The 21,571-nt window shown below is 44.2% G+C and overlaps 2 protein-coding genes across 2 annotated transcripts; both read right to left on the reverse strand.

Annotated features, from left to right (window-relative positions):
* Positions 1-863: 863 nt before the first annotated feature.
* LOC127307963 (polygalacturonase inhibitor) lies at positions 864-2,254 on the reverse strand. The gene has a single exon (XM_051338722.2). It carries the CDS (start codon positions 2,195-2,197, stop codon positions 1,169-1,171), a length of 1,029 nt encoding a protein of 342 aa, XP_051194682.1. The 5' UTR covers positions 2,198-2,254; the 3' UTR covers positions 864-1,168.
* Positions 2,255-18,730: 16,476 nt separating this feature from the next.
* Positions 18,731-21,571, reverse strand: LOC127310474 (uncharacterized). The gene is made up of 2 exons (XM_051341150.2): positions 20,272-21,571; positions 18,731-19,344 (listed from the first exon to the last, which is right to left on the reverse strand). The coding sequence occupies exons 1-2, from the start codon at positions 21,569-21,571 to the stop codon at positions 18,731-18,733; spliced, it is 1,914 nt and encodes a 637-aa protein (XP_051197110.2).

Below are 21,571 nucleotides of genomic sequence, written 5' to 3' on the forward strand. Positions count from 1 at the left end.
TGCGCAGGCGGGGAGAGATGTTATGACAGGCCTGGTCTACCGCCGGAGGGGGCCCATTGGCCCAACCGGCCAAGCTTAGTTAGGGGCTTAGCCCAGTTAGCAGATTAGGATTTCGCGAGTTCTCTTATATATACAAGTTGTAATAGACTAAATCAATCAAGCAATAATCAGATATCATTATTGCCGACTCCCAGAGGAGTCGGCCTTCTCCCGTCCGCGCCGCCCAAACCCTAGCCGCCGCCTTCCGCGACGGCGCCCTGCCGCCGGCGCCGCCTTCCTCCCTCTCGCTCTCAGCACTTCCACCCCTACAATCTACGCCCTCGCCCCGGTAGAACCCTAGTTTCTACCAGACTGACCCAGGGCTTTTAAGTTTCTCTCTTTGGTGACTAATTTCTCCCAAACAGAATCGGTAATTGTGGATATCAAGTTTTGCCCCAAGGGTTTTTCTTCGTGTGAATTTCAGCATGTACCGACGTGTGCTCAACGTTGCTGCTCATCAATTAGCTATAGGATATGTGTGGCTTATGTTAATTAGTACTACCTAAACCTTATATTATTTTAAAAAAGTTAAACTGTGTTAAATTTGACTAAGCTTATACCAAAAAACTTTAACATGTAAAACACAAAATTAATATCATTAGATAGATAATAAAATATATTTTTATACAATATCTATAAAATATTATATTTATTGATAGATTGGTCTAAAAATTTGGTCAAACTTTACTTGATTTTTCTTTTAAAAACAAAATCTTAAGCTTTGAGATGGAGGCACTAGTAACTGTATGCGAACATTGTTAGGAATTGAAAAGGTTCGTTAGTCAATATGAGGCTACAATAATTAAAGTTTTCTTAAATGCCTTGCAAGGTAAAATCAAAATACAACACAGATCTTGAATTCATAAACGAGGCTCTTCGCTCGTTGCAAGGTTCTCCAGAGTATTTTCGCATGTTGGGGCCCTAAATTAAAACATTATTACAACAACTTTCTTCTCTAAACTTAAAAGAATTACAACATCATATATTCTTCACCCATTGTTGCTGATCCACTATATACGCGTGTCAGCAGATCAGAGCAAAATGAGCCTTGCTTACACTTACTGACTCTAGCTTGATAGGTAGACGGATCGTGATTCACGAGTGCTAAACTGCTAGTCGCAGTCTGTAATCAACGGCACGGGTCAGGTAGCGGGGCACCACAGAGACACTTGTTGTGCGCGAAGGAGTACAAATCGTACTTCGCCGCCGCGCCCACCGGCACCGCGCCGCAGAGCCGGTTGTAGCTGACGTTGAACACCTGTAGGTTCGTGAGGTTGGCCACCACCGCCGGGATGCCGCCGTAGATCATGTTGTGGCTGAGGTCCAGCGAGTCCAGCCGCCTAGTCAGCCGCAGCCCGGACATGTTGAAGCTCAGGGCGTTGCGCGACAGGTCCGCGGAATCCAGCACTGGCTTGTCATCATCCCCCCGGCCGAACAGCAGCGAGGCGTCGCCTGTCAGCTGGTTCCTTGACAGGTCGATCTGCTCGAAGTTCACGGCGGCGAACTCGGCCGGGATGCCGCCGGACAGGTTATTGTGCGAGAGCGACAGGAAGGCCTGCGGCCCGGCCTTGCTGAGGAGCAGCGGCGGGATGCGGCCAGTGAGGCGGTTGCGGCTGAGGTCGACGCTGATGAGGCGCGGGGGCGCGCCGAGGGACGCCGGGATGGCGCCGGTAAGCGCGTTGAAGGAGAGGTCCAGCGACTCGAGCGCTTTGAGCGCGCCCAGGAATGACGGCACGGGGCCCGACACGCCGGTGCGCGAGATGGTGAGTTCCTTGAGGCCGGAGAGCCTGGCGAGGGCCGCCGGGATGGCGCCGGACACACGGGGGAGCTTGAAAAGAAACAGGATCTGGAGGCGGGTGAGCCCGGCGATGGCGTCGCCTGGCACGGCACCGGTGATGCCGTCGTCACGCAGGATGGCGAGGCTGACGACGCGGCCCGTGGTACCCCCGGAGCCGTCGTCGTCCGAACAGTCGATGCCGGGCCAGTCACAGCACGGGATGTCGGGCGTCCATGACATGAAGGAGGAGGTGTTGCTGAAGGCAGCCTTGACAGCGAGCAGAGCCGCTTCGTCGCCGCCGTGGCATGCCTTCTTCTCGGCGCCGGCAGCGGCGCCGGCGGCGAGGAGTAGCAGGACGGCGAGTATGTGGATTGCGCGCATCCCGTGTTTTGTATTGCTACGATCAAAATGCACGAGCGTGTCGTGCCTGTCTATATACACGAGTTTGGCGCCACTGGATTTGTTCTGGCCGACATGAATAAGCACACCGTCGTTGAATACCGTTCTTTTAGATTGCTTTGCTTTACCACGTCCGGCGCCGCATGGTTCTTTTGAGTGCTTGAAGTGTAGGAGGATTTGTACCGATTTCTTTTCTTTCGAACAGCAACAACCACTAGCATAACTATAAAACTCGCAAACTGGGATATAGTTTGAGAAAGGCAATTCTGTTTCTATCATGCACCCTAGGTACCATGCATGCACCGTTTAATGGCGTGTGGTTGTTTTGAAATTTGTACATGAAAAGTATAATTCTCTCTTTTTTACATGCAAATGGTACGGTGACTTACACAATGATTCTCCCTCAATTCAATACTCCACCTACTTAAATCTCAATCATATAAATGGTTGCAAGTGTTGAAATAATCATCAAACTAAAAATCGGTTTGAACCTCTCTATTTGTCTTAACAATATCTTCTAAACAAGCCTAAACTTGATTTTTTTGGATTTGTTTGAAAACCTAAAATTTGAAACACAATGAAACATCATGCTAGATTTTGAAACCCGATGAAACTCAACGAAAGCGGAGTTGTGGTCACCTAGGTTTTAATGGTGTTGCCCTTAACATTTGAACTCGAAATTCAATGTTAGTTATTTTTTCATCAACATATTTATGGTTTGACCTCCAAGGAAATTGCCAATCATTTTCTAACTACGATTAAAGGAGTTTGAAACACAGCGAAACAAACGGTTTCAACAAAACAAATCACCATGTGTCATAATGTAATATGTGTCTTGGTATGTCACTCTAATTCCTCAGTCTCTAGTGTATGCACATGAAAGTATCATTTCGAGGTACACATGAAACGTACATTACTAGAAAAAAATACTTATCTGTGGGTTTTCTACACATGACGCACTATTATAATGGTGCACCACTACTATGTACATGTGGTGCACCACAAACCTGTACGCCACTACCAGGAACTTAGCAGTGGCCCACCACTTCAAGCAGTGCGCCACTCGTATATCTGGACTAGGTTGGCTGGGGTCATACGTGAGCATTTCTCGGGCCGGGCGGACGTAAGCCCAACGTGAAAATTCTTGGCCCAGGCTCGGCCCGGCCTAACCGTCAGGCTGGAAATCTTGGCCCAAGCCCGGCCCATCATGGGGAAAGCCCGTTGGGCCTCGAGCCGGGCCACTTCACTAAATCGTGCAAAATCAAGGCCTAGGTCTGGCCCAGCCCAACCATCGGGCCAGAAAATCAGGCCCAGGCCCGGCCTAGAGGCATGGCCGGGTCGGGCTTGGCCCGGGAATTTCGGGCCGGGCTAGGCCGATCGGGCTGGGCTACCCATGGCCAGGTCTAGCTGGGGTTGCTCCACTTACCAGTGACGCACCTGTAGAAATCCTCAACCCCTGATCGTCATTTTAGTTTTTTTAAAATAAAATAAAATGTAGAAACATCAAAATTCAAAATCCTTCAAGACATCCATATGTTACATCATCTAGTTATTAGGAAAATTAAGAAACATGAATTTCAATATATTTTGCTGTGGGCCGGAGCGAGGTGGATGCTCTGGAGTATGGATGTTGGTCCGTATGTGGTGGATATGTCGTTATTCTCCGGCTTCATCGATGGGATGCGGTGGATCTTGGTTCAAGATAACATGGGGATGGCCCTGGTCGACGTGCCACAACGATATGTGCCTCGCTGCCTGTAGCGGGCCTGTTCATCAACTCATAAAGCCTCCTTGGCGATGGTTCTCTCTTGGATCTGACAATGGTGGAGGTTCGGCGTCTCTTCTAACGCACGTCTAGGCGGCATTGGAGTTTGGTGGCGGCTGCTGGCTTCGACGAGTGCATGAAACCCTAGGGATAATTTTGTATTTTCCTATCCTTTAGGATTTTTTTGCAAAGTTTTCAGGACATTTATTAACTCCTGGTCTATCTGGTAGTTTCTACTTTTGTTTACTCATGTAACTTGTTTCTCTATTAGTGAAATAGCTCTCAAAAAAAAAAATCCCGCCCGCCGGCTACAAAATCCCACTGGGGCCACTGGCCACCACCATCTACCTCATCCCTCCACCGCACCAACCACCACTCACAAGTTAGAATACAAGTCAACCTCAACCTCAACATCATCGTCAGCAATATCGGGCCGCGGCAAGGCGGGAAGGGGCTCGACAAGGGCGGCGCCAAGCACCACCGGAAGCTGCTGCGCGACAATATCCAGAGCATCACCAAGCCCGCCATGGACATCTTCTACGCGCTCAAGCGCCAGGGACGCACCCTCTACGGCTGGCGGCAAGGTTGCGCATGTCGCTAAGTGCAACCAGCTGATTAGAAGCTAGCAGATGTGTAGGGTCGTTGGTCGTTGGTCGTTGGTGTAATCACAGTATGCCGGTATCTAGCTGTTGTTTCCTTCCGTTCTGTTCCTGATGTTTGGATGTACTCCGACCTGGTGGTTTGGCACAATGTAATGGAAAGTAGTTAAGTTGCAATTTCTTGGCTCTGGTGATTCGATTTAGGGTCGATGATACAATCCCACAATCTGGCTGCATTTCCCCATTAACTAGAAGGACCGAGGGCGCTCTGCTGCACCGTTTTCGCTATTGGCGTTCTTTTCCCTTGTTTTGCACATAATGGGCAGTAAAATGAAACAACATCAGATCCAAATTTCAATGGGCAGTAAAATAAGCTTTGACCAAGACATGCAATTTGCACATAATTTGTTTTTCAGTTTCAGAAAAATCCACATGACCAAGCACATGGCCCATGGTTTCAGATCAAGGTGTTGTAAACAATAATGCAAGGCTAAGAAAAGAGAAGTAAACAAAAACTAATTTAACGATGGTTGCTCTTTGGTAAAGGATACTACGGAACATGGAAATCATGATACATGCATCTCAGATACTTCGGCAATCCCATTATGAGACACAAACTTCAAACTATTGACTAACTCTACAAAATTCCAAATAAGAAATACCCTTATCCATCAAATAAATACATCATTTTCCATTTTGAGTGTACACACATCCTAAAGGGAAAATCCAATATACCGCCTTTCAAATTTTCACTTAGCTATCCTAAACCTGAATCACAATTATATCATGGAAATAAGTTGCAAACAGGTAAACCAAGCACATATAACGTACATGAGACGATAAAGTACACAATTTTATATCAAGTTAGCCATAGCGAACATAAAGGTCGCATGCGAGCATGAAGACCATAAATAGTTTATAAATCTCACAACTGAGCTCCTGCTACCATAAATTAATTAGTGTCCATATTTGAAATAAAAATTTAGAAACAACTATTGTCTCTAACATCGGGAGATTTATAAGTTCCAATATTGAAAGCAAAATTCAGAAACAAAATACCATTCAGATCAGAAGAGTCAAAAAATCTCACAACTGAGCTAAAGATAAGCTTCCATAAAAAAAATAGTAGCATAGGTATCTACAGAAGTCCGAGCATACAAATAAATTCAAATACCCGCTTAGACACTATCAATTCATCATTAGTCATGTAAGTTTTTACATGTCCCCTCCATGCATGCATCCATAGTGAACTACCACCTTGCCTCAAACATCCAACTGCAAAATTTATAACTTTTTCGATCAGGGAATATGCACTCTTATGAATAGATATGCCCAAATTTATTAAAACTAGTACAAGTGCCCGTGCGTTGCCACGGGTACTTAAATTTCGTTTCTCAATGCACATATATAATTCACAACTCACTATGAAATTTAAAACGTAGCGAATCGACAAAAAAGGTGGACCACTAATTTTCCTCGTAACATGTCAATATAATATATGCAAAAGTTCACGTGTCTGAAAAAATCAACAATATATTCCACAAACCAATAGGATTCTATCTCATTTAAAGCATATTTTGACAACCCCCGATATAATTGAGATCATTTAAATATGAAATAAACACTCTACTAATACATTTATATTAATAAATATATCTACTCCTTAGATATTTGTACACCTAGTATATTGATTCACAAAATGAGTTGACATGAGATCATTATTCATCCAATGTGGCATCATTACGAAGAAGTTTCCAAGATCTACTCCCTCCGTCCCGTTTTAATTAACTCAACCGTAATTTTGCAAAAAATACCCTGTCCTTTTTAACTCCCTAACCGCACGAATCGTGTCGTGCTTGTCTTTTCTCCTCCTCCGCTCATGTCCTCGCGCCAGCCCCCGCCGCCCGATGCCTCCCTGCCTCCGGCATCCGCCGCCGCCGCTTATGCCGTCGTCGCGTGCCTCCGATCCCATGGCCGCCACCACCTCCCGCCCTCCGCGGCGGCGGCGGCGCTTATCCTGGTTGCCTTCGCGCTGTTCTTCTGGCTGCGGCGGGGCCGGAAGCGTGCCCCGGCGGCCCCGGCGACGCAGCCCGCACCCGCCCTACATAGGCTGTCGTACCAGCAGCTGCGGCGCGCCACAAGCAACTTCGCGGCGGGGAGCAAGCTGGGGCAGGGCGGAATGGATCTCACGGCAGTAGATCTTAGGGAGTCTGTTTTAAAATTTAAAACTGTATAGGACAGGAATGTAAAAATCAATTTCTGAAGCGTTTTTTCTCCCCCAAGTTAATTAAAACGGGACGAAGGGAGTAGTTGTTAAGTGCCCATGTATTGCTACGGGTACTCGAGTATTTCCTTGCCCACATATAAAGGCACATAATATTTTGAAATAATCTGTTTTTTACACAAAATGCAATTTGATAAAAATTTATAATTTGACATTATATATAGAGAAAGCAACAAAACAGTTATCTCTTATTGACTAAGATTTTACTTAGCTCCTGCCTTGAACATAACTTCAAGAAATAGGTTTTACATGCAATGTACAATTTTGTGTGATGTTGTTAGACCTATTAGTCAGCTCATTATGCTTGGTCTGGTCATATCACTCACCGTCTTTGCCTCTGTTACACTGCTAACTCGTGTCGTCCCATCCGTGAGATTTGTTGATTGAAAAAGAGCTAGCTTCCCTATGGTTATCGCTACACCTCCCAGTGCATCTCTTGGAAGACTTATCTTTGCACCTCCACTCCATGCATTGCTACAGTAAAAAAAGAAAATCAGATGCTTAACAAAAAGCTATCTTCTAGTAGTACAAATTGGTGGTATTTCTGAACATTTCTTATTTGCCACAACAATATTCTCTTTTTAGTGATATCTTTTTCATGCCACAACATTTGAGGAAGATAATCTTGTCTCCTTTTTATCTTCAATCGCCCATCCTGCCCCACAATAAGAAAAGGAGTAAAAACAGTAATAGCTCCCTTGTGTTTCCCAAAAAAAAAAAATAGATAGTTGGAGAAATCTCGATTATTTATTCATCTCTCCCCTCCTCTCGATTTCTTCCATCTCCAGAGCTCAAGTTTTCGAGACTCCCAATTAGGCCAATCACAAGTAGTGAATAATAGGAGATGGAACGTACACAAAATAAGTGTTGCCGTAAGAATAAGCCATTTCTCCAAAAAAATATGGCCAAATATAATGTTGTACTTGGAATCTACAGCAGAAAATTCCATCACCCCGCTATGGGCTACAAAATCTCTTTCAAATGGGTCAACATAAATGACGACACCCAACACACCTAAAAACATTATTAAAATTAATAAGTTTTACGAAAATCTATGTAAAAAGTATATGTTGAACTACCAACTATTTACCCGTCAGCGAGCCATCGGGCAAATCAAAAGGATCAGCCATAATGCAGCTTCTACAATTTGTAAACAAAACAATTCATGAAGGAAAATCGAATTGAAAAGTGAACACGTTAGCCATATCGTCATGAATTAGGAAGAAACTTTACCTTTTCAGTTTAGCTTATACAGTGCGATTAACCAATAATAATCCTAATAATCAGTATATCCAAGCCTAAAGTTAATAAGTAAAAAAACGAAGGACCTTCATGCACCAAGGTTACTAAAGAAACATGCATGCATCACAGATATATTAGGTCGATTGTTCTACTTACGTTGATTTGTATACGGCTAGGTGGCTAATGAAATGTACTGCTCCATGTATCTATTTGTAGACTCGAAAATGATCTATACTCATACGACTGATTTATACAAATCATGCGATTGCTTTTGAATTCACAAGCCAAACCCCAAAAAATTGAAGCATTTACATACCTGAACGGGACAAGTTGATCTGCTGTGATTTTTTTTGACTGTAATGAGTTGGGGAGGTGGCACGTATTGTTTTTGGGGTGGCCTAGCTTTATAGGCGGACCATGTAATGAGATCTGACAGGCAAATCTAAATCTTTACTATTAGAGTAAACATGGAAGGCAGAGATATCATCCTTTCCATCACAATAGGTTGAGAATCCAATATTACCTTTGACAGCATGCGTTTCTCTAATATGCGCGTAGAAAAAAGGTATGAAATATATCAAATCACAAAATAAATCACAAGATCATCGGTTGCCTAAGAAATACTTGTAGAGAATAAGGAAGGATATCATGCGCTAGAAAAGAAACAAGGCACGCAATTAATTATTAGGGCCCTAATATGCGCTTATTTTTTACTGGTCTAACAAGCCCCATGTTATGTGCATAACATTCAGTTTTTCAATCCTAATAATCTGTCACTGGTGCATGCATCAAAATTATCTGACCACGTGAGATGTGAGTTCTGAGATCTGCTACATAAAAATTGAAGGATTACTAACCTGAATACATGGCATACCATATTATTTCTGTGAGTACTAACAAAGAAACATTTGAAACAACAACCAACAAAACTCAGACCAGCTTGTGCAGAACATCAGCTTGAACTGAATTTTCCAAGAAGGGTAATTTAACATCAACCAATCAAGGCAGGCATAATGTGTGGAGTACATGTGCCCATTTATTCATTCTTGACTGAATGTGACATGTGCCAAGCCTAATTTAACATCAACTAATCAAGGTAGGCCTAACCGGATCAATGCTTTCGGTTCCAGAAGTGTTGCCACTCTCAGTATCAGAAGATTCAATATCACAACTGAGGGCCAACCAGAATTCAAATATGAAGTGTTCCAGTTGCCTGGGTTGGCAGGAACAACACTGCCAGCCAGTGACTTTAGCTTCTGATAAGCATTCGTCACCAACGTCAAACAGGTTATGAACATGTGATTTACAGATTTCTAATTCTGGTTAAACCTTTCATGTGGGTTGCTTTAGGTTTTTAATGTCATCCCCTGTTATACAGTACACACATGTTATAGGTAAGTGAAACTTAACCCCATCATGCAACAAAAGAACCTAAGAACAGTTTAAAGGTAACTGGCCATTATAATTTATTTTATTTTCCAAAGGGAGACTTCACTGAACCCTCGTCATCTACTAAATACTATAAAATAGCCTACGAAGTATTGTTAAGTAAATCATGAAATCGGAGTATCTGCCATATGAAGTGATCCGGGGAGGGAGTTGTCATCTGGAGGGGGTGAGCGTGGAATGTTATAGGTTACCAGATTGGACAGGACTCGTGGTCGGATTCGGCAGGGAGGCATGTAGAAGAGCTCGCCGGGATTCAGCAGGGAGGCATGCAGGATTAGCCGCTGGAATTGCTTCAGGTATATGTTCAGATTCTTCTCATTCATCTGAAATACACAAAAAAGACTGATTAGGTTCTGGTTGAAATTAAACACGAAAGTAAGATGCAATAATTCTTTAAGCAAGTAGAACCACAAATCATATTTGGGTACATTGTAGATTTGTGTTGCTGTGAAGAACTGAATCATTTTGGTTTGTCGTTACCCATACTCACACCGCTAAGTCGATTGCCCTATATTTCTTCACTGATTATGTGTTTAGGTTTCAATGTTGGAGTTGTTAGATGCTTTTTTCTATCAAAACAGTATCAGGGCCACACTTCGAGCAAATAAATTAAATGACCTCATAAGGCCAGCAATATTGAAATCAAGTTGCTCACTATAATAAATTAAATAAAATGCACCAGCACTCACGGTTTTGTTCAAACTCCTTCAAATCAAACCATGATTTCTGGTACATCAAGGTCTGGCACTACCGCTGTCACACAACTACAAACTCTTTAACACCCGATCAATCACAAAAGAAATGCTGCAATCAAGGAAAAAATTATACACTATTGTAACTCACCATCATCAACCACAACATTTTTGTTTCCTTCCTCCCCTTCCACATGTTCATAAGCTAAACAACCGTGTTACGGATTAAAGGGATGGCATCATTGCACATCAGTTCATCCACCTTTTAAATACCCTGTCATATTAGTCTGAAAAATCAGCTTTCCAATCCACTGTTAAAGAAAAAGTTAGTTTGCCGACTATATGTGATTATAAGAATCACTATCATTTAAGCACTTATAACAGGAGTGTGCTACCAAAAACTATGAAGTTGACAAATAACAAGACCTGTGAGGTAAAAAGCAACAGAAAAAAAAGTTGCAAAATATCGATCAAGTCAATAGTTGTCCCATCTTCAATGGTGACCTCAGAAACAGATGCTCCCAGGTCTAGTAGCAATTGTACACATTCCACATGGCAATTCAAGGCCGCCATATGAAGTGGAATTAGGCCTCCATCTGCCTTGTAGTTCACCATCTTGACCAAACCACTGCTAATACAATTATATCACTACAATATTCGCATAATGAAAAAAAGGAGAAACAAGCAAGGGACCCGGACATACTCATCGTCGAAATCAGCATCTGAAACTTCTTCAGATGATCTGTGATTCGTCTGGTTGAAGAAGTTTGGTATGCTTGACACATAATCTGCACGTACAAGGCGAAGGCACATCTGAAACTTCTTCAGATGATCTGTGATTCGTCTGGTTTAACAAGTTTGGTATGCTTGGCACATAATCTGCACACACAAGGCGAAGGCACCGGGCATGACCTTGCAGTGCAGCAAAATGGATAGCAGTCCCTCCATTCAGATAATCTGACATGTGGATCTGAAAAGACATTTCGCCGCCGCCTCAGGACTACATATTCAAGCAGTAAAAAGAAACAGAGTGAACAGCAAGCAAAATACTCACATTTGCATTGAAGAGCATCAGCGTTTGAACAACCTCCCAGTGGCCATATTGGCATGCTTGCATCAAAGCAGTCTACACATAATCAGAAACATTGCATACTTAGACATAACACTTCATCTCTGAATGGGGAACTGAAAATAAGCAAATGCACCTAAATTTGAGTTTACCTGCCCCCTATAGTTCTGAGATTGATCTCTACACCGGATTCGAGTAACAATGTAAAACATGGCACCAGCAGCAGGACAAATGTTAGTGCCGCTCCTTTGTCCAATCACGACAAATATCAAAATTCCAGCTGGTTTAGCAGACAGATGGTATTACCTCATGGTGAACCTGGTGCGGCGGCATAGTACAGAGGCAAATTGCAGCCGCTAAATGTGTAGTACTGGGGCCAGCCAAGGGTTGTACTCAAGGAGCGTACACGCCTCCTACAGGTCGCTGTCCCTGGTTCCCGGCTGGGATGAGTACGTCGGTGTTGAAGAGCGGGCGAGAGGACCAGAGTGGAACTTTACTCCCTTTCACAGCAGATCTGCACTTAAGTCCCTTAATGGAAACTTTAGATGAACATTTTCGCTCTCTCTCTCTAGAACATTAACATCCATGGCACTATATAATTAATCAGGCAGAAATGAACTATCTAGAGGAAACAATTAATTGAATGGTAGTCCAAGTATTTTGTTGTGGGTGCAAAAGAATGTAAACAAAATGGAAGTGCCCAGAAACATGGTATCCCATGTTTAGGAAGGGTCACCTTTGTGGTGTGGTTCCTTCTCGAGTATGCCAGGAGATCTTCTCCTCTACACTCTGCAGATAAGCAGACATTTTAATGTGTTATGCAACAATACACGATACTACAAGTACAAGCACACTGGATAAATCTTAGGACCCCCTTTTTGACTATCTATCTATTCCCACTACAGCCAATAAGAACTCTCTCCATACCAAAATTTTGATTCAGAAACATTTACGTGAAGGCTCTCATTCACCATGTTGCAAACTTTTCTAGTAATTACTAATGAGATCGCCATTCTCCATGTAAGTCTTTGTCTGGAAATGAACCAGATAGTTCGATGGCATCTTGGACAGGATTCGAGGAACACTCTCCCGACTGTGGCTATAGTTTGATGACACCCTGAACAAGATTATTTCAATCTAAACCCTACCCAATGATGGGAGATGTGCTGCCAGTATCGACCAAATCAAGCACAGCGTAACAGTGATCCCCGCAAAATGCGCAGTTCGAGGACACCGACAAAGAACCCACTTGCATAAGTAAATCGAGTGAGGGGTAGTAGGCATGGGGAGGTGGCAGACCTCGTGGCGCTGAATGGTGCCGCCGTATACCGTAGCCTGGCAGAACCGGCGGTACAGCGGCGTAGGAGGCACCGACCGAAGCGGCCGCCACGCCGAGAAGGTACCCCAGAGTCCTCCTAGAGCTCTTCTCACGGCCGGCAGCGGCGGCGGCGGAGGAGGAAGAGGCGAGCCCGCGAGAGAGAAAGGCGTCATCCACGGGCGGCCATGGATGGAAAGGGGAGTGGCGGCGGGCCAGCAGGGGGGGCGAGGTAGCGTTGGAGGAGCCTGGGGAGCGGAGGAATCTGTGTTGACGACGCCCTTCCTTTTCCTCTCCGGAGGAGGCGGGCGGCGTGCAGATGGGAGCGGGCGGTGTCCATCCCGTGGGGGGCGGCGTCCAGATGGAAGGGAAGGCGAGCGACATAGGGCGGCCCATATTGACGCGGCCCAGCTAGGCGGGGCGGAACTTAGTGCGACGAGAACGACCAAGGTTAGACGTATTGGAAGGTGGCAGAATAAGGAACACATTCGTTCTTTTTAAGTAGTGTAGATTTCTACTTGGTTCCATTAGTCAAGGCTCTGACACTACCAACACCACAATGTTCATGAGAAGGTAAAGATTACTATGATCTTACAGTCATAGGCATTAACAATATGTATATAAGATATTTTGGTTAGCTAAATTGACTTGCCAAAACATATTGTATTTAGGCACAGAGGGAATACTGTATAAATTATAGAAATATAGACAGGTAAATAAAAGAAACAGGTGGCAGTTTCTCATGGTTAATCATAGGGTAAAAACAGATTAATTCTTACAGAGAATGCTGATTAATCATATGTGTGTGTGTATGGGTGGGGGCAGGCGGATACCATTTCCATTACAGAGAAGTAAACAAAATTCAATCAGCATTCCTACAGGCTAGGTAACCAATATGCAGAGAACAGAATTGGGTTCTGTACAGACCAATTTAGGAATACATACTATTCAGAAGTAAGTTTGTCCAATAAATTTTTCTTTTTGCATGCTCCATGAAATGAACTAATTGAGTATATTTGCATGATCTATTTTAGAAACTCTCTCTTTTATTCTCCTACAGAGAACTCAAACACATAATTTTGGATCAAATTTCATATGCTCATGCGTCCAACAATATCCAGATGGTGCATGCAAGCAGGCTCAAATACATATAATTTTGGCTCAATTTTTTCCTGAACTTCTACGAACACGCCCAGGTGCCATGTAGACAAAACCATCTCTTGTGGCGTGTAGTTCTATGTATGAAAGAAAGATATATTGAACAATGCTGCAAGGTAACCAAAAGTCGTGCAAAAATATAAATACAGATTGCCGTAGTACGTAATTCACGAAATGGTTAACGATGTTTATGTTTTATACATGATAGATTAATTTTTGAAGAAATTTCCATCAACAGTCATAAGCAAAATTCATATAAGAAAATTGTGTTATAATTTGGACAGTGATATTGCTTGCCACTATGATCTTGGAGCTCAGGTACCTATCTTGACCAGAGTAAAGGTAGAATTTCTTTGGCATCTTCATCCAATATGCTGTACATGCTGTATATGTTCAGGTAACCTTGTAAGCACTATTTATAAGATACTATGTTACAACAACGTGAAAGAACTTGTGACTAATTGTTGTGGGAGTAAAAGAAAAAGAACCACATCTGTAATTCAAATCAAGAAATAACAACTTCCTTGTTTGCCTTATTCTCAGCAATTTCATGATTAAAGCTACAGAGAGTTCTGGTAAGCAGAGCATAACTACGACTCTTACCAACAATTTCTTTGCTGGATTATTAGAGCAATCGTGCAAGAAGAAACCAATGAAAAAAGAATGATTTCTAACATAAGAAAAATAGCTTCGGGATAGAATAGTGCACCAGACTTCTGCTGCTATCATCAACCCTCACTTTCATAGAATTCATTTCCAATTATCTTAGTCGCTGCCTCGCAAAAGGGTAGAATTTCAGATAACAGTTGTAGAAAAATAATTCACACCAAGATACTTATTGGCATGAAGCTGATTTAAATCCAAGCAATACATGTATTGTTTGTACGAACTGATGTCTTCTTTGTAGGAAGAGATATATAAATTTATACGTGGAACACCATAGAGAATGCATACCTCTTATTTATCGATAAAATCTAGAAATTGGATGTGAGCCACTATCACGAAAAATATTATACAACACATTATTTCTACGCAACAGACCGTGCATATATTTCATTGACTCTTGCAGATTTAATCTGTTTGCAAAGACTATGCAATGTATTACTGAAGCAACAATGATAAATGAGACAGTGTATCTTACTGTAGTTTCCTGCCTCCTCGTCCAAGCGGACGCCGTTACAGTATAGCGGCAACAAGGGTGACACAACCTAGGCCGAGCCTCCTCAGGCTGGGAGTTCTTGTAGCAAATCAGCATCTAGTGCCTCTAGAACAACACACCTGAAATGTCATACCTATCAAGCAAGCAAAAAAGAACACATGAATTCAACACAGATGCCCACCAACAAAATTGATCTTCAGAAAAACGAAATGCACAACATTAAGCTACAAAACAAAGGCAAACTATATAGACTGAACCTTTCCAATCGAAATCATTCTCCAACCCATTCCCTAATCTTTAATACACTCGATCGGGACAACAATACTCAAATGTCAAATAGCTAAACATCAGGTCATGACCCCCTTCCTAAATAAGGTTAAAACTTAACATGCCCATAGCTGGTCTCCTTGCATATCACACTCGGCTATCCGAATAAGGTTAAAACTTAACAGAGCAGGGACGTTGTTGGTGGAGGAGTTGGCCGATGCATCGGCAGCGACCGAATGGACGAAGGAGACGGCGGAGGCGCGGGATTGCGTGCTTGCAGCGAGAATGGATTGAAAGAGGAACCGAAGGAGACAGCGCGTGAGTGGAGCCACAGATTGGGATAATCTACAGGGAACCGCCTCAGTTCCACACGGCCCACAACTAATAGAAGACACATAGCCTTCAACCGTCATCCTGCCAAACCGACCGACGCAAACAAGGCAGAACCTCTCACGAATGCCCCTGCAGGTGGGTCCGCGAGCACCACAAGGCCTCAAAACCCTGGGAGCTTAGTGCTCTTAGAAGATTTTCACTGAATCTAATTGCCCCCCCCCCCCCCCCCCCCAAATCTTTGGACAGTCCTGTTGACTTTAGTGTACGACTCGAACAATTTTTGTTGTTCCATGTCAACTTCCAAGTGCCTATTCTGAAGCTAATTTCGGAATTCTTTGTTGGAACACCTGAGTTGGAGGGACTGAATCCACCTGTTGAAGAACGAAGATTGGAATGCAGCAGTTCGTCCGCATTGGCCTAGCGGCGCCACCGCCAAGGTACTAGTCCCCCTCACATCTAGTATTGATTTAGCGATTTCAGCAAGCACCTGATCTGCCTCTTGCTTCTGAAGCAGTTGTTAGCCGAGCTCGCAGTGGAGTACTAGAAAGGTGAGAGGTCACCGTGCTGCCGCGTGCTGGAGCCTTGGAATGTGGTCGAGGCTGCCATCCGGCCACCCTGGAGTTGGGATCGCGTGGTCTACTGTGGCCCCAAATCCGATTTGCTGCTCCTGCCATCACTCGCTACCGGTATGGTTTACCTGCCTGTGTTGTCTTTCCAAAACTTGTCATGATCTCGGCTACTAATTCCATGGCCTTAAGTCACATTAACATCTTCTCTGTCAGCTGGATCAAGTTTGAAATAGTCTATCTGCTGCACATTTGGGACTTCGACTCATTGAGTGTGCAGAACAGGTTTGAGGAATGGGCTGCAATCTGGATACGCTACTAATTAAGACTCCTGATCCTTTTTTCAAATAAATAAATAATAAAGACTTAGCCGACCTAGGCATTTGAATCGCTATAGGAAACAGGTGATTTCTTTGGTTGTTTCTGAAAATGGATATTGATTATCTGACAGACTTCTTCAAATGAAGAAGCAGCTGGTTTCTTTGTTGTTCTTGAAAATAGATGTTGACTGTTTGGTAACCTCTTGGATTGGTTTTTTAGGAATAGCATCTTGAATTGTGGTAAGAAGCAGCTGATTTTTTGTTTGTTTTCGGAAGTAGATTATAGACTATCTGTCAAATTTTTGAATTGCGGTAAGATCTAGTTGATTTCTTTGGCTGAATTTGATTTTGACTGCCAGACCTGACTTGTCTTTTTGAATGGTTCTAAGAAGTAAGAAGCAGTTGATTTCTTTGGCCTGATAAATTTATATGAACCGAATGTGTCACGTAGAAAATGAACCAGTGTGGAGCTAAAGTTGCATAATGCAAACATTAGTGATGGGGTCTGGGTTTGGTTTCACTAATATCCATCTTGTCTTGTATATTCAAGCATTTTATTATTATCAGAGAGTTCAGGCTTTAAACCTTCAGATGATGAGATGAGTACTATGACATATAAGCAACTAGTTAGACCTTCAACTTTTTACTCGAATCTGCATCGAATGTGTGTCGATGTGTACTAGGAAAAGAACGTCAAAGAAGGCGCAAAGTACATAACAGGGCAAAAAGCCCAAACCAAAAGTACATTAGAACGGTCTCCTAACATTCTAGAATGAGGCCCTTGAAAAAAAACATAGTAACCTTGATACTATTATAACGAGTTTAGGAACATGAAAACAGGGCACGAAATAAAATACATTAAACTAAAGTTTCTGATTTTGTTTTAGTGCTTTCACCAAAAATCATTGCATTGGATGAGAGGTGCAGATAAATGAGGACTCCAGCTACAGAGTAGCCCATTTGTATATTACATTGCAAGAACAACAAAAGTATAAGCCTAGATTCAAGTATATGAGTTCAATCTTAATGTGTTCATCCTGTCCAAAGTGAGAATGCTCTTATAAAAAATATACAGAGATACACAGTCTAACTAGTGCCAAAATTTATGGTTCGGTCAAGTTGACAAGCTGTTTCTTCTACTTTACTACTTTCTTTTATTGCTGCCCCAGAGGAGTTACATTAGGAGCGTTTTATGGTCTAGGGTTACTAGGAGGGTTAAAGGGGCATACACATATACGGTGTAGGCTGTACCTATGCCTCCAGGACAATGTGGGGAGTTGTAGTACCCTGGTCGATGGCCAGGGCCTGGGCCTGAAACGAGGAGAGGGACGCTATGCCACCAGTGGGTAGTCCGGGGATGCAAAAATGAGGCTGCACAGAAGTAGCCTAGAAATACTTCGTACTTCAAATATTAAATAAGAAAGAAATTTGGGAATATAAGACATACATTTCAGATGGCTCCTCTCCCCATATTTCCAAGCTTAATTGATTGCAATTGCAAGCATACTTACATGTTACTCCAGATTGCACAATTAGTCTATAAATAACTACTACCAATAACACTTGAGGGTGCATATCCGTACAAAGATGATAGTGACATATGAAGAGTTCTTATATAGTGTGGTCAGCGGCTCATTTCTCCTAATTGTGATGGTGACAGGGAGGAGGCGGCAATTATAGTGGTGTTTCTCAAATAACCAGAAATTGTAGTGGCATAACCCTATTTTTTGCCGTCCGATTTCATTTTGTTCTTCCATTTCAGATATCCCCAAAATGATGAGAGCAGTGCCAAACTCCGAAACAGTGCGAAAGCTATGTGGCAGGACATTTTGTAGCTTAGCAGTACCACCACTACCAAGCCCTTAATTTCAGTAGTCAGTACTGCATTACCACGACTATCGACTTCCTTGCACCTACAAAGGGCGACATGGGTTCAATGCTACTGAGTAAACTTTGTGTTGATTTGTAACATTCCATGTTGCTTTCTTAGTTATGCATCATGATCAATTTGAACCGCAATTTGGCCCTTAATTCATGAAATAGCGCAAAACTGCCCAACTGTATCCATGATTATTCTTTGTTGACCTACATTATTAGTGCAAGGACAGATAGTGGTAGAAGGGAGTCACTAGCTCGTTACAACTTCTTTTTTTGAACAATTGTTTCATTCATTACCAGTCTTTCATTAGATCATTTTAGATTAACACTTTATACTGATTGCAGGGTACCAAAGAGGATCTCTAATGAAATGGAACTGGTGTTCCCCCTGGTGGTCTAAAAAAATTACCGATAGCACCTCAAACAGTAACCGATCTCTCCCTCTTGCGGCAGCAAAAGAGTATCCCGCGGAACCACCCGGACTTGTCCTGGACTGGTAATGGTGACCTGAAGAAGTCCTGCACGTGCTCCACAAACCAGGGCTGGTCACAGTATCGGGAATTGAACATGGCAGCTGATAGGAGCCAGACGATGGTAATGAACTCACCACCACTGTTGAGCTGACTGGCATGGGAATCCCTGTTGCAGTGGTGCGCCGCATAGCAGAGCATCTCCACCCACACCCCAAGTACCACCTGCCGCACCTCCTGCTCGCCCCGTGCCTCCATGTCTAGCAGCCTTCCAGCAAGCTCCGCTCCACGGGATACGACGGACTGATCCTCCCTTCTTCTGTCCTGCTCCAACAGATCCTCCCTTGTGTACAGCTCCTCTATTCTTCTGTCCAGCTCATTTGTTGTGTCAAGCTCCTCCCTTCTTATGCTCCGCTCCTCCAGCCCATCCATGTGCTGATTCCGATATAGTGTTTCCATGTGCTTCCTTCTTCTGAGCAGTGCCTCCCTTCTTCTGCTGTGTTCTCTGATGCGTTCAATAAGATCCTTCACGCCAGACAAACCAAGCCTCACATATGTTGCTTCTGCATTGGCACACAATCCCGGGCTAACCGGGCTAGGTAGCATGTGGGGACGTTCAACAAGGAGGAACATCATGTAGCTAGACATTGCCTCTATGATCTCCTCAACATCATCTTGCTGCCTTGCTTCCACACGAGATGACAAGGAGAAGAACATTTTGGTGGCAAAGTACCAGCCAAGGATGAAAGGTCCGTCTAATGGGCTTTGCGCCCTTTGTGGGGAGCCTGAAGACTGCGACCATATCTTCTTTAAATGCTCTTTGGCCCGCTTCTTATGGGCGGGAGTCAGGGAGCTCCTGCACTGCTCTTGGAACCCTGCGGGGGCAGGCGACTTCCTTGCTATCTCTCATGGCTTGTCTGGGGCGTATAGACGAGTAGTTTGGTTCTCCTTCGCGGCGTTAGCTTGGTCTTTATGGAATATTCGCAATAAGCTAACTATGGAAGGGGTTCTTATTGGCAAACCGGCTGATGCCTTATACAAAATGATCGTTTACATGCAGCAATGGAGGATGCTGGTGAAGTGGAAGGATAGAGGCCTCGTGGATGCGGCGATGGACTCTCTTCGGCGGATGCATACGGACCTGGCGGTGTCGATGGGCTCTTGACGTCGCCATGCTACATCTCCGTCATGTACCAGGGAGCTGTTGTTGGATGCTGTGTTTGAACCCTTTTCATGTTGCTGTTGCATCTTGAACTTTAGTCTATGTTAGGTCTGGGGACCTTGTGTGATGATTCTGTGCTATGTGGGAGCGATGGCTCGTTATGTATCCCGACTATGTATGGTTGCGTGTCGCTTTATTAATTTAAAGCAGGGCTGAGGCCTTCAGTTTAAAAAAATTATAGCCAGCGCGTGAGGTGGGATCCTCAAAACCATGCCATCGCTGCTGCGCCAAGTTACCGTGTTGTAACTCCACATGATATCCTCTTTACCTCCACATGCCCTCACCATTCTGAGTATCTCTTTCACCACCAACTCCTTCATGTTCGTTGAGATCACTACTGATCTAGAGAAGAGGAAGGGGTGCAGCTTGTGCCACAAGCCCTTGCACCCAAACGACCATGCCGTACTTGTGCCTAGACTCTTCTGCCAAACATCTTCGTGCTCCTTGCCACTTGTTGAGATCAGCAACTTATGCTGCCTAATGGAACCATACCACCTTCTACTTCTCTCGGCTGCCTTAACGCACCCCCGAACAGCAAGGGAAATGTTGTGAATCCGGTCCCATCTTCTAGCACGCAACAAGGCGCACGTCCATGTTGATCCCATTGTCCCCAACAGTGCGATCATCTCTAGGACGAAAGCCCCAGCTATTAACATGTATGTGACAATGGCATCGACTCTGTTGAAGTTATTTTTCCCAATGCTTGATTGAAACAAAAAGAAGGTGGTGATGATGGCAACTAATGAAAAGGCACGGATGAAACATCCGCACCATGAGTGGATCACCACTGCCTTGGTGTATAGGACGTCGTGCATCAAGGAGAGCTGCATCTCGATCAACTCATACAAGCAGCCCTTTTCAGCAAATAGCTTTATGGCTTCACTCTGCAACCGGGACGGCCAGAACTTGTAATCGACCATCTGACCCATGCAAATGGGGAACAGGTCGTGAGCTCCCTGCAGAACCTCGTCAGAACCCAACCTCCCCTCTCCACGCCATTGCGCATGCGGACGGTAAGTCTCTTCTCCTTCTCCCTCCTTCTTTATCCTCGGTTTCTCATCCTCATCCAGGACATTGCGGATGCTGTCCAGATTGGAGGACTTGAGAGCCCATACTCTCTCCCCGTACTTGAGAAAACCAGCCACCGTCATGAGTGCGGCAGCTGTGACCAAGGTCGAGCTGCCAGCAACATACTTGTAGAGGACATAAGCTACTCCCACCGTCTGCACCAGCAGCGAGAGCAGCTGGCGGGGCCAGAGCTGGTTGTCCTCCATGGAGTAGGCGGTGATGGTGTCCTGGCCACCGAGATGCACCAGCAGGAACGGCGCCCAGAACGTCACCGTCTGTTCCTGCTCGCGCGACTTGCCGCAGAAGGACATGTGGCCGAGGATGTATAGTGCGATGATGTCGGCCAGCAGGTACGCTAGCCAGAGTAGGGTCCTCGGCACCACCGAGATGTCCCGCCGTCGTATCCTGGCGAACACGAGCAGGAACACTTGCAGCGTGAAGCTGACAAGCACTAGAATTTGGACCTCCCAATCGCTCCATAGGAGCACCACTCCAGCCAT

Source organism: Lolium perenne, chromosome 6 (assembly GCF_019359855.2).
Source record: "Lolium perenne isolate Kyuss_39 chromosome 6, Kyuss_2.0, whole genome shotgun sequence".
Classification (NCBI taxonomy): domain Eukaryota; kingdom Viridiplantae; phylum Streptophyta; class Magnoliopsida; order Poales; family Poaceae; genus Lolium; species Lolium perenne.

What these genes read in the sequence shown, in the direction of transcription:
- LOC127307963 (XM_051338722.2), bottom strand. Translation starts at nt 2,197, where the DNA reads ATGCGCGCAATCCACATACTCGCCGTCCTGCTACTCCTCGCCGCCGGC.
- LOC127310474 (XM_051341150.2), bottom strand. Translation starts at nt 21,571, where the DNA reads ATGGCTGGAGTGGTGCTCCTATGGAGCGATTGGGAGGTCCAAATTCTA. An exon ending in AATGGTGAGGGCATGTGGAG is followed by an intron (nt 19,345 to 20,271) that starts GTAAAGAGGATA and finishes GTGCCAATGCAG; the next exon opens with AAGCAACATATGTGAGGCTT.